At 49.2% G+C, this 13,368-nt stretch overlaps 1 protein-coding gene across 3 annotated transcripts in view; it reads left to right on the plus strand.

Moving 5' to 3' along the window:
- SLC30A9 (solute carrier family 30 member 9) overlaps window positions 1–13,368 on the plus strand; it is a 191,409-nt gene that overhangs the window by 73,733 nt on the left and 104,308 nt on the right. For all 3 annotated transcript variants that reach the window (XM_073583422.1, XM_073583421.1, XM_073583423.1), the window contains 2 exons: window positions 9,552–9,634; window positions 10,434–10,492. In XM_073583422.1, coding sequence (XP_073439523.1) covers window positions 9,552–9,634; window positions 10,434–10,492 — 142 coding nt within the window. The remainder of the gene's footprint in view (window positions 1–9,551; window positions 9,635–10,433; window positions 10,493–13,368) is intronic.

Consider the following 13,368-nt stretch of genomic DNA (forward strand, 5'->3'; position numbering starts at 1 on the left):
ACCTCCCCAATGACTAGAGGCCTCGGTGGGAGGTAGACTATTGGCCTTCTTCCAAGCCTGGTCGTGGATCTCGAACAGTAACTGGATCCTGGGTTTGGTAGGCTCAGGCCTAAAGCTCGAATTTGCCTGTGTCGCCCAGAACAGTTTTAGGGTCACCCCGCTCCGGTCTTCCTTGGCGGAACAGACTGCCCTAGAAACCGAAATTGTTGACCTATGTCAGAAGGGAGTATTGATAAAGGTACCAGAGACGGAGAAGGGCGAAGGCTTCTACTCCCCCCTATTTTTGGTCGGTAAACCTGATAATTCCTAAAGGACCATAATTAATCTGAAGGCACTTAACAGATACCTGGTCATTCGGCCTTTCAAAATAGAAACGATCAGTTCCACAATAAAGTTGCTGTTCGAAAATTGCTTTATGTGCTTTATGGTGGTGTTGGATTTAAGACGCTTATTACCATATACCCATCTATGCGTCTCATCAGCGTTTCCTTAGAGTGGCAGTTCATTTGGAGGGGTCGTTACAGCATTTTCAATATGTCGCCCTTCTCTTTGGTATAGCAGTCGCCCCCCCAGGTGTTCACTAAGGTTATAGCGGAAGTTATGGCCCATCTACGGGAGGCAGACATCCTAGTAATCCCCTACCTAGATGACTTCCTTATTGTAGGCAAAACAGCAGTCCATTGTCTGGATCAATTGCAAAAAGCAAAATCGGCTTTGGAACGATTAGGGTGGCTATTAAACATTAAGAAGTCCCGTCTACAGCCTATGAAGGTCCAGCAGTTCTTGGGCTTAATCCTAGATTCGCAGAATCAGGAATGTAGTCTTCCACCCGAAAATTTAGTTCGCCTACGTCAGCAGGTCTTGAACACTTCCAGTAACCCTACCATGTCTCTCAGGAAGGCAGTGTCCCTCCTGGGTTCTCTCTCATCCTGCATCCCCGCGGTCCGGTGGGCCCAGTTCCACACAAGGGGGCTACAGGGCGAGGTTTTACGCCATCAAAAGATCCTGGCGGTTATCTAGAAGGCCGGTTGACTCTGTCCCAACACACTTTGAGATCACTTGAATGGTGGCTAGACGAGAACAATCTAGCCAGATGGGTACCCTGGGAATATAACATAACCCGAGTAGTCACCACAGACGCAAGCCCTACGGGTTGGGGAGCCCACATGGGGGAAATCTTGATCCAGGACCTGTGGGAGGGCCATCAGTTGGGAATGTCCTGCAACCTGAAAGAGCTAACAGCCGTAGAGCAGGTAGTTAAAAACCTTCTTGTGTATCTACAGGGTCGCCATATTCGAATATTCTCCGACAATCAGGGCACCGTGGCTTACATCAACCACCAAGGCGGCACTCGGTCCAGGCCCCTGATGGAGGTAGCAGAACGGCTGTTCCAGTGGGCAGAGCAACATCTCCTATCTTTAACAGCTCTGTACATAAAAGGAAGGGAAAACACCACAGCAGACTTCTTAAGCTGCAACCTTCTAAAGCAAGGGGAATGGTCCTTAAAAGCGTCCATCTTCAACCAGATAGTGCAAAAATGGGGGCAGCCAGAAGTGGACCTCTTCGCCACCAGAGAGAACAGGAAGGTGCCTCAGTTCTGCTGTCTGAATCCCAGGGAGAACCCTCTGGCAGTAGATGCTCTTCTAATCAAATGGGACTTCGGCCTAGCATACGCCTTTCCTCCCCTGGCTTTACTACCCCTGGTGATGAGGAAAGTCAGGAAGGACAAAGCGAGAATTATAGTGATCGCCCCGTTTTGGCCCAGGAGGGCATGGTTCTCTTGCCTCAGGACCATGTCGGTATCCGACCCTTGGGTCCTACCAGGCATCCCAGACCTCCTGTCCCAGGGCCCAGTTTACCATCCTCAGGTAGCTGGCCTACATCTGACGGCGTGGATTTTGAGCGGGCACTGCTAAAAGAGAGAGGTTTTTCCCCGGCCCTAATTAACACCCTGCTTAAAAGCAGAAAGCCCGTTGCAACCAAAATCTATGTGAGGATCTGGAAGAAATTCCTTCAGAGCTCAGGGGTAGTAGCTGGACAGTCCACTCCCATAGCGCAAATTCTTGCAAAAAGGTCTGGACATGGGACTCTCCACCAGCACCCTTAAGGTACAGGTGTCGGCTTTAGGGGCACTGTTCAACTGCAACATCGCCAGTAACCATTGGATCAATAGGTTTATTAAAGCAACAGGCAGGTCCAGACCGATAGTGAGGAATAAATTTATGCCATGGGATCTAAACCTAGTCCTTACGGCATGACAGAGGCCCCGTTTGAGCCTATTTCATCAGCTTCTACAAAAAACCTGTCCCTTAAAGTGGCTCTCCTGGTAGCGTTGACATCAGCCCGTAGAGTGAGTGACATCCAGGCGCTATCTAGACTTCCTCCTTACATACAATTCAGGGATGACAGGGTAATTCTTACACCCGATCCAGCATACCTGCCTAAAGTAGCCTCCAGTTTCCATAGAACTCAGGAGATAGTTCTTCCATCCATCCTCCCTAATCCCACGAACGATAAGGAAAGGAAATTACACACTCTAGACGTTAGGAGATGTCTCCTAGAGTACCTGACAGTTACCGACCCCTGGAAAAAAGATAATGCCTTATTTATGTCCTATTAGGGCACTAGAAAGGGCCTTAGGGCTTCAAAAAGTTCGCTAGCGAGATGGATTAGGGAGGCCATTTCTTTAGCATACACCTCAAAAGGCAAACCGGCCCCTGGCAAGCTGAGGGCGCATTCCACCAGAGCCATGGCAAGCTCTTGGGCAGAGAGATCGGAGGTCTCGATCGACCAGATATGTAAGGCAGCTACTTGGTCCTCTCTGAGCAGTTTAATTGGGTGTGCACTTCTTCCTCTTATATGTACACGGGTAATTAATGGTCGTGTAGAGTATTGTATCTAAATCATGCTATTAACCATCGTGGTCCTCTTGTGCTCTGTAAACCAACTGATGCGTGGGAGAGGTGCCTCCCTTATGTATCTGTATGATTTCCTGTTCCTGGAGGGCGGATCCCCTCTCTCAGGTGGTGCTGTCATGGACTCCGAAAAATACCGTTAACCGGTGAGTAAATACGACTTTTTCTCCTTCGCCTCATTGGGGGACACAGGACAGTGGGGTGTATGCTACTGCCGCCAGGAGGCTGACACTGTGGATGAAAAAAAGGTTAGCTCCTCCTCCACAGCATATACCCTCGCCTCGATTGCAGGCGGAATCAGTTCTTGCTTAGTGTCCTAGGAGGCACACACCTCTGGTCTTTTTTCCAGACTTGTTTTTTTTTTTATTTTTTCCATGAAGGTGAGACAGGGGCGACGGACCCTATTGAAAGGGTCCGATCTCCCCAAACCAACAACGGGCGAGCACGTGCGAGTGTCGCCTCCACGTATCCTTTCCCGCGACGCAGGACATGATGCCAGACTCTCCCTGACCACCCTAAGGTATCGAAACCCTAGGCTGTACAGAGGCCTACGAATAGTCTGTGCGGCCCCCACTGCACCACCTAGGCTAGACTGCGGTGCTGCAAGGCGGTGGACGGTCCCTCTCCTCATCCCTTGAAGGGAAAGATGGAGCTAGGGTGCCTGCACTGTCCTTGATTTGTATGCAGAGCCCCCCTTCCCCCCCCTAACCTGAGGATCAGCTGGAGCTTCAGGGGTGAGGCGCTGAAGGAGGTGGGCTGGGAGCCCAGGGTCGGCATTCCCCTGGGCGGCAGCAGCGGTCGGGCCAGCATGCACCCCCGCAGTGGTAGCGCTCGGCAGCGCATGTCCTGACCAGGCCTTGGTTTTTTGGTGGTCCCGTCCCCGTGTCCGTACGGGCACCGTAAATTTAGTCCCCGGCTTCTGCCGGTACAAGGCCGTGGGCGAAAGTCCCGCCCCCGTGACGTGCGTACTTCTGGCAGACCCGCCAAAAAATTTAGTCCCCAACTTCAGCCGGCGCTAGGCCTCGAGCAGAAGCTCGGCCCATAGGACGTCACCGGCGGCGCCTTCTCTCCCTGCAGAACCGCCCACACACCGAGGCGCACTTTTTGGAAAAGGGTGCAGCGGTTCGGCAGGCTGGACGCCTAAAGGGTATCCAGGACTGGGCACAGGACTGGGGTAAGTGCTACCCCTGAAGGAGGAAGACCACCCTCTGTTTTTTTTTGCCAGAGGCTAAGCAGTAGAACCCTGTAGGCATATCACCTAGCAGGGTCACCATGCCCAGAGCAGCTAAGATGTACACATTTCTGTATGCTGCGTGCACCTCCTGTCGGTCCGCCTTCTCACATGAAAAATCTGTGAAATCTGCGAGTCCGAAGTGCCCAGGAGCCCTCCCCTGCGACCGCCCGGAATGGGCTCTGCCTCTGTAGCAGTCTACGGCATTATGAGAGCAATCGAGTGCCTTCAAGCCCCAGATAGGGGCAGGGATAGTGGCTCGCCTGTCTTGGAGGGGTCCTCCACCTCACAGGAGCCTCCGGCCTGCAGGGGCCGCTCTCTCAATAGGCAGACGCGTGGGAATCGAACCCACACAGCGTCTCCCGGTCCGTCCAGTGCCTCGGCATCCGTGAGCTCTACCTCTCGCTCGCCCTCACCAGTAGTCGATAACGAGAACTCGGATTACGACTCGGATGAGCCCTTGACTTAGTTACTCTGAGTTACCAGGAAACAGTGAACAGCCTTATCGAGGCCGTCAACCAGACCCTGGGGATTGACAAATATATCCACCCTGGCCTCAGTGCACAGGATGTCATTTAAACGGGTCAAGCAGCCTCATAGAGTAATTGCCGCTCACCCAGAGTTGACGACATTGCACAGTGACACAGGGAACGGCCGGACAGGCGTTTCTTAGACCAGAAAACGTTTGACGTTTGAGGTGGGTGGAATCCCTGGTGGTAGATCCACCCGTGTCGCGCTTGGCCTCTAAAGCCCTGTTGTCCATACCTAACGGTTCCTCTATTAAGGATCCCACCGACTGTCTCATAGAGAGCCTGGCTCGCTCAGTATTTGAGGCGTCAGGTTCAGCACTTTCTCCCTCGTTCGCTGCAACTTGGGTAGTTAAGGCCATGGGCTCTGGGTCTGAATCATTATACCGAGCCTTGCAGGGTATGGACCTGCCTGCGGAGATAGATATTGCTAATCAGATTGCGTTGGCCGCTGACTACTTGATTAATGCGTCTTTGGATACGGCTAGCTGCGCAGCACTCGCTGCCTCAAATGCAATCTCTATTAAGAGGGGCTCTGTGGTTGAGGACTTGGTGTGCAGATTCAACCTCCAAGAAGTCCTTAACTTCTTTACCTTATCAGAGCGGCCGCCTATGTGGGTGCCACCGGCCATTCTAGGCTGAGCGTGGCTGCATTCGCCTATTTGGTGAAAGGTTGGACCAGCTTATCTCTGACCCCACAGGGGGCAGGAGCAGTTTTATCCCTCAATAAAGGGTTCAACAGCTTTTTCGTCACCTGCTTCAGACGCGGTTTCGGTCCTTTCGCAACCCCAGGGGGGTTTCAGCAACCAACTCCGCCGTTGCAGGTTGCCCCAACCAGGACAGAGATCTTCAAGTCTCGTATAGAGCCAACCCATTGGGGAGAATGTGATCCCAACAAGCCCAGATCAGGGGGACCTAGGTCCCAAGGATCTTCAGCCAAATGGCTCGAGGCAAGTGCCGGGCGACATCAGCAGAGTAGGCGGTCGCCTACTTTGGTCTCGCCATGTCTTGCTCTCCTTCGTGCACGAAACATGGGTAAGGGAGCTGGTATCCTCGGGGTACAAGTTAGACTTTGTCAAACAGCCCCAAGACAATTTTTTTCTCTATCGTCCTTCCAAGGTGGAATCCCGGACACAAGCCTTGTTCAGGGCCTTCGAATTACTCCGGAAGCACGGCGTTGTCATCCCCGTACCGGAAGGAGAAAGAGGTCAGGGTTTCTATTCCGACCTGTTGACGTCCCCAAAAGGGATGTGACTGTCAGGCCCATTCTGGACCTAAAGCTTCTGTACAGATTTGTCAGGATCAGACAGTCCCGGATGGAGTCTCTCCGCTCGGTCATAGCTGCCATAGAACAGGGAGAATGTTTGGCTTCTGTCAACATCCAAGACGTGTACCTGTACATCCCCATTGTCTCTCCACATCAGAAAGTTCTATGCTTCGCTATCAGCGGCCTATACTTTCAGTTCGCAGCTCTCCCCTTGGGCTAGCTACCACCCCCGTAGTGTTTACAGGGGTCAGGGCGGGTGTCATGGCCATCCTGCACTCCCGGGCATAGTCGTCTTGCCTTATTTAGACGACCTCTTGATCAAGGGCCCCTCATATCGAGCATTTGAGGAGAGCATCAACATCACGCTAGATACTCTTGCCCGCTTAGGGTGGTTTGTCAACCTGGAGAGATCATCCCCGGTCCCAGCTCAGAGGATTTCATTTTTAGGGATGATCTTCGGCACCTCCCGAGGGTTGGTAAAACCTCCCTCGAGACCAGACCCTAGCTCTTCGGCAAGGAGTCCAGATACTTTGCCAGCCAGTCCCTCATACCTTTTGTCTTTGTGTGAGGGTCGTAGAGAAGAGGGTGGCAGCAATGGGAGCAATTCCATTTGCCCAACTCCATCCTCGCCCCCTACAGCACGCCCTCTTGGCATCATGGGATAAGAACCCGTTCTCACTCGACCACCAGTGCCGGTTGTCCAGGCAGGTCAGACAGGCACTTGGATGGAGGACAGTCAGTTCCTCCCGTCTTCAGGGTAAACTCTTTCCCCCGGACCATGGGTTGGTGGTCACGACCGACGCCGGTCTCCTCGGCTACGGAGCAGTCTTTTTCACCATCACGCGACCCAGGGATGGCACGCATCCCAATCAACTTGTTAGAAATTCAAGCAACCCGGCTGGCTCCGCAACGTTTTCATCATCCTCTAGCAGGCCACCCCGTCCGGATTCAAGTGGACGACGACGCCACAGCCGTGGCTAACATATATCACCAGGGGAGCACCTGCAGCAGAGCAGCCATGTACGAGGTGAGGCACATCCCTCATTGGGCTGAGAGGAACCACTCGGTGATCTCGGCCGTCCACATTCCGGACGTAGAGAGCTGGGCGGCAGGCTTCCTCAGCCGGCAGGGTCTTGTGTCCAGGGAATGGTCACTACGCCCCGAGGTTTTTTCCGGCAAATATGCCGATGTTGGGGAATGCCGGACGTGGACCTGATGGCCTCCGGGGTAAGTGCCAAGGTGGTTGTGTTGGTCGCCTCGGTCCCGGGACCCGCAGGCAAGCGCCGGGAATGCGTTAGTTCTGCCATGGAACCAGTATTCGCCTCCCATACCTATTTACCCCGCTGCCGCTATTCCCAGGATCATCAAGAGGATCAAGGAAGAAGGAGGTTCCAGTGGTGCTACTGGCCCCAGATTGGCCTCGACGGGTGTAGTACGCAAACCTGGTGCAGATACTCGCTGACGTTCCCTGGCGACTGCCAGAACGCCCAGACCTACCTTCTCAGGTCCCGAGCTACCACCCAAACCCAGGGGCCCTGTGTTTGATGGCTTAGCCATTGAATCTTGGATTCTGACCTAGGCTGGGTTCGGACGCAATGTGGTAACTGCAATGGTTAGTGCCCAGAATCCCGCCTCAGTACATATTTTCCACCACAACTGGAGGATTGTCTTTTCATGGTGTCAGGACCGCTGTCTTTCTCCACTGGGATTCTCTATTCCCAACATTTTGGTGTTTTTTCCCAGTCCGGCTTGGACTCGGATTTAGCTCCAAGTTCCCTTAGGAGACTAATATCTGCCTTATCCGTCCTGTTCCGGCGCAGAATCGCTACCAATCTGCAGGTATAGACCTTCAGCCAGGGGGTCTCAAACTTGGTACCCCCGGGACAACTTGGACCTTAACCTGGTCCTAGGCGTTCTGCAGGAAGCAACATTCAAGCCACTACAGGAGGTATCTTCGACATACCTTCTCTGGAAGGTGGTGTTCCTCGTGGTGATAACATCAATCAGGCGGGTCCCGGAGCTGGCAACTCTATCTTGCCGAGCTCCTTCCTGATATCTCACAAGGAGAAGGTGGTTCTTAGGCCAGCTCCCCCTTTTTCTGCAGAAGGTTGTTTCTTCATTTCATTTTAATGAGGATATTGCCTTGCCCTCCTTGTTTCCCAGCACCATTACACCGGCTGGAAAAGGCTCTTCATACGTTAGACCTGGGGAGAGCTCTCAGGAGGTACGTGTCACGGACGGCATCCTTTCGTCAGACATGCTGATCGTGTTCCCTGAGGGTCGCAGGAAGGCACTTGCTGCCTCAAGAGCGACCATAGCCAGGTGTATTCGGCTGATGAATCAGGAATCCTACTGCACCGGAGGCGCAGCTGTGCCAGCAGAGATCAGAGCGCACTCAACTCGAGCAGTGGGAACCTCTCGGGCTCTTCGACACCAGGCATCGGCGGAGCCAGGCATCGGCGGATGCAAGGCAGCAACCTGGTCCAGCCGGCACACATTCTCCAAACATTACAAATGTCCATACGCTGGCTTCAGCACATGCAGCCTGGGTTAAAAGGATTCTCCAAGCAGTGGCGCACCTTTACACAGTAGGTGCGTGTAGCTTGGACCGGTGAGTCGACTCCCCACCCAGGGACTGCTTTAGGACGTCCCACTGTCCTGTGTCCCCCAATGAGGCAAAGGAGAAACATGGATTTTTGTGATAACTCGCCGTAAAATCCTTTTCTCAGAGATTCTCATTGGGGGACACAGCACCCACCCTGCTAGCCAATTGACTCCTTTTTGTTTATTAATAGGTATTTATGATACCAGGTATTTATGATACCAGGTGGGTTTTCTAGACAGGTTGTTACCTGCATTGAGGCTGATTTTGTCTTGTAGATCTCCTACTGCTTTTGCACCGAACTGATTCCGCCTGCAATCGAGGCGAGGGTGTATACTGCGGAGGAGGAGCTAACCTTTTTTTCATCCACTTAGTGTCAGTCTCCTGGCGGCAGTAGCATACACTCCACTGTCCTGTGTCCCCCAATGAGCGTCTCGGAGAAAAGGATTTTACGGTGAGTTATCACAAAAATCCATGTTTTGCACACAGCGTATCAACTTAATACCTTGTTTTGCTATCATCTTTTTACTAGCACTTGCCGTTTATTGTTGAGAAAAAATTTGTTTACAGCAGAGTATTTTTTTCACGTTTATTGTATTGTGTTTCTCTGTGTTCCAGTCTCTTTGTGGTGTGAACACTGTCTTACTGACTTGTTCACTGTATGTGCATGGCCCCATGCATTTGTATTCTATTGGTTGGGGGGGCTGCAAGGGATCTGCCTCCAAATAGTCCTCCAAAACAAGTATTTCCCGATCAGTATGTCAAAGTTCATTTTCTCTAAGATGCCGCGAAGTTTCAGAGTAAAGCAAAACCAGATACAATAATGCAGCCAGTGGTGGGACTCATGCTGCCCCGGGGTTTGGCCAGCACAGGTCTCATGGCAGGTTACCTGTAAGGTTTTGTATTACTAGACCTGGCATTTTTTGAGGTCACATTTCAAGTTCTTCATACCTTTGTCTGTATTTAACATTGTTCACTCAGCACTGACTATCACCCTCGTGTCTTGCAGAGCTTTGGAAGTTTGGGGGAGTCCTGAAGCCATATTCAGGGAGCGGAAGCTAAGAATAGAAGAGGAGATTGCTTACAAAGAAAGTGAGTTGAAATATAGATTAACTATATGGTCAACTGATAAGTGCATGAACATTTATGTTCCTTTCCATTGTGCAATGTTTCTTTTAGGAGGTACACTTTTACATACTTGGTGGGTTTGCAGTATTGTTTTTTTTTTTTTTTCAGCATATTCCAGAAAATAGGTAAATTGGAATGATAAATGTTCACAAAATGCTCCACTTTACACTTCTCACCTCTTAAATATAGGTTAATATGTTTGAGATCTGTAGTAACTAGAGTTGAGCGACTTTAGTCAGATCGGGTTTCTTGAAGCAAAATTTGTTTCAGATGAAACGGGTCCGACTAGGGCAAAAAAAGTCGGCGTTTCGTCCGAATCCCGACCCCAATGCAAGTCAATGGGAATTAAAAGTCGGCATTGAGCGGATGACATTCATCCACTCAATGCCGACTTTTATTCCTCATTGACTTGCATTGGGGTCGGGTTTCGGACGAAGCTCCGACTTTTTTTTGCCCTAGTCAGACCAGTTTCATCTGAAACAAATTTTGCTTCAAGAAACCCGATCCAACTAAAGTCGCTCAACTCTAGTAGTAACATTAGTCTTCAGCACTATGGTTTATAACGGAGCCATAAAAATTACTATATACCAAATCCACGACCCGAAGGATATCTGCAAGTACTATTGGCCCCAATTGACATTTTGTCAGGCGATGGGAAACCCACGGGGAGCCCCTAAAATGTTACTGTGAACAGGTTATATTTTAGATTCTAGGCATCTAGAACATTTTTATTCAATTCATGTTTCTTTTTCGATTATTTTAGATTTATTTAGAAATCAGAAATTATTAAAAGAATACAAGGAATTTCTAGGAAATACGAAGGTATGGATATTTTATTTTCTTAAATCTTTAATCCTGTAAAAGACAAAAGCTGGTTCATCAGCTCAGCATGGATGGCAGAGGGCAACTTTTTTTTTTACGTCACTGAAATTGGGGAAAGTTGAGCTCTCAATCGAAATTCCTTGAAGGCGTGCTTTTTTGGCAGCATAGTGATAATAAATGATACCGCTTATGGGATTTTTATTGAGTGCAATACACAGTCATAAATCAAGTTTGCAAGCAGGTCGTGAAAACTGCTCCATGTATAAATGGTGAAAAAGACAAATGATGTCCGCCTGCACTACAAATATCACTATTTTCAATGTTTCATTGTATTTTTTACATTTTTTTGTGAGAAAAGGCTTCAGATGCTGCGGATTCCAAACTGCAAATCATCAGCAAGGCACAGTACAGTATATGTGGATGGGGAAGATGAGCTGCAAGGTTTCAAGTCTTGATCTTTTCCCACAAACCTACAGATCAATTTTCTCACCACTTTTTGCTGTAAAACATGGTGCCTGCCAATAGATCTACATTTTGTGCACCATTGGTTCCCCTTCAGTTTAATGCCTGGCCTACATTGCAGTTTTCTTTAGTGCTATTGATCGATTTTAACTATTGCGTGTGGCAGCTTCAGTCATAGAATCATAGAATGTTACAGTTGGGAGGGTCCTCCAGGGTCATCGTGTCCAACCCCCTACTCAATGCAGGATTCACTAAACCATCTCAGACAGATGTCTGTCCAGCCTCTGTTTGAGAACTCGCCACCTCTCGTGGCAACCTGTTCGACTCATTGATCACCCTCACTGGCAAAAAGTTTTTTCTAATATGTAATATGTATCTTCTCACTTTCAGTTTCATTCCATTGCTTCTCATGTTTCCATGTGCAAATGAAAATAAAGGTGATTCCTCTACACTGTGACATCGCTTTAGACAGTTGTAGACCTCTGTTAAGTCTCCTCTTAGCCTTCTTTTTGCAAGCTAAACAATTCCATTTACCGTTCCTCATGGGACATAGTTTGCAGACTGCTCACCATGCTGGGAGCTCTTCTCTGAACTTGCTCCATTGTTGTGTCATATACATGTTGCGATAGTCAGGTTTTCTTAAAATCATATTTGTATTTGGTTGCAGTTCCCATGAAAAAAAAATACAGTGCAAACTTTTTGCTCTCGGCTCTGCAAACCTAAAAGTTAATCTTCCAGAAAAACCAATAACTGTGATTTATGGCTTCATTATTGCACATTATTTCAGGTCATTACCCTAATCTTCTATTACTAAAGAAATAGCAATACATTAGACATTTCATTTGTGGCTCTAACAGCCTCCATTACCGATGATACCGACTCTTTTAAGAGGATCTGGAGCACGTCAGGAAAGCGCTGTATAAAACTAGTACCCAAAGTCAGGAGTATAGAGGTGACCGCAGATGGAGAACGCCTTGAGAGCTTGGAGTACTTACCTTTCTTCTCATACTGTGCAATTAGCATTTATTCTCTGATCGATCACAGGTCACAATGCTGTAATGCTTCTACCACATCTTCTCAGCCATTTATTAATCCCAAGGTGCGTGTCAGCATCTTAAAGGGCAATTCCAAAGTGATTTGGGTTCGTTAGGGCGCTCAAACCACCTTTTGGCACTGCTTGAAGACTTCTGGACTGTGCATCCTTTGCTTTTCAGACCCCTGTCAGTGATCCCGACAACGATACGACCTTGTAAGGATCGCTGGTGTGTTGCTACCATGGCTGTGGAGTCGGTAAGCCAAACCTGCGACTCCGACTCCTCAATTTCCCTGACTCCGACTCCGACTCCCACACATATTGCTTATATTTAAGTGAAACATTTATTGTAGTACAATGTGAACCTCAGACATTTAATCATTTTTATGATCCAATAATCAAGATATTTAGATAGAACAGAATATATATTGGTGTACGACCCGGTTTTCATTCTTTTTGGTACAGATACGATATGGATAGACAGATATGGATAAATGGATAGATAGAGCAGATTTCTAATCTGCTTTTGCTATTGAAAACATTATCTATAAGCTCAAAAACCTTTCAGGTGATGCAGTTTTTTAAAAAGCTGATCTGCTTTTGCAGCTGAAAAATGTATCCTCAAAAAACACAGGAAAAATGCTGTGTGTGAATGTAGCCTTAGATCAGGAATATAACAGCCATTTATAGGACATTTCATAACTTTCCCAAACTCCTATGAAAAAATATTCAGCACATCCTACATTGATTTACTGTACCCAATTTATTATATATTTTAGGAGTCGGTCCATTTTATACCGACTCCAACTCCGACTCCACCAAAATGAGCACCGACTCCGACTCCGACTCCACGACTCCGACTCCACAGCCCTGGTTGCTACATGGTCGCTCGTAAGCTGCCAAACAGGCAGATCTCTTCAACGAGGCAGCAACGATACAGTGATCTGTATAACGACCTCGGCAGTCTTTGGTACCTTGTCACACAGCAACTTGACTGACGACTGCGTTTTGCGTCGCCAGCGAGGTCGCTCGTCGGCGTCAAACACAGCGCCGCATGCTGGCCAGCGGGACGCCGTCGATGAAAAAATGGCCCAGGACATTCGAGCACGATCAGCGATATGCAGCGGGGGGCGGTCGCCGCTATGTGTCACACGCGGCGGGGTCGCTGTTGCGTCCCGAAATCGGTGACGTTTCAGCGATCTTGCTAACGATCTCGTTATGTGAGACGGGGCCTAAACACATTAGCAAAAGTAGGCAACTGGGAGCAGACTGTGCTAGTGCCGTTTCACAATAGGATGAGGACTATGGCACTTACGCTGTTAATCTCTCCATGGGACTGGACACGCCATTAGACCTTTGCAGCATGACATTTTTTTTACCT

Source organism: Dendrobates tinctorius, unplaced genomic scaffold (genome assembly GCF_039654945.1).
Source record: "Dendrobates tinctorius isolate UK_male_01 unplaced genomic scaffold, ASM3965494v1 ptg000079l, whole genome shotgun sequence".
Lineage (NCBI taxonomy): Eukaryota > Metazoa > Chordata > Amphibia > Anura > Dendrobatidae > Dendrobates > Dendrobates tinctorius.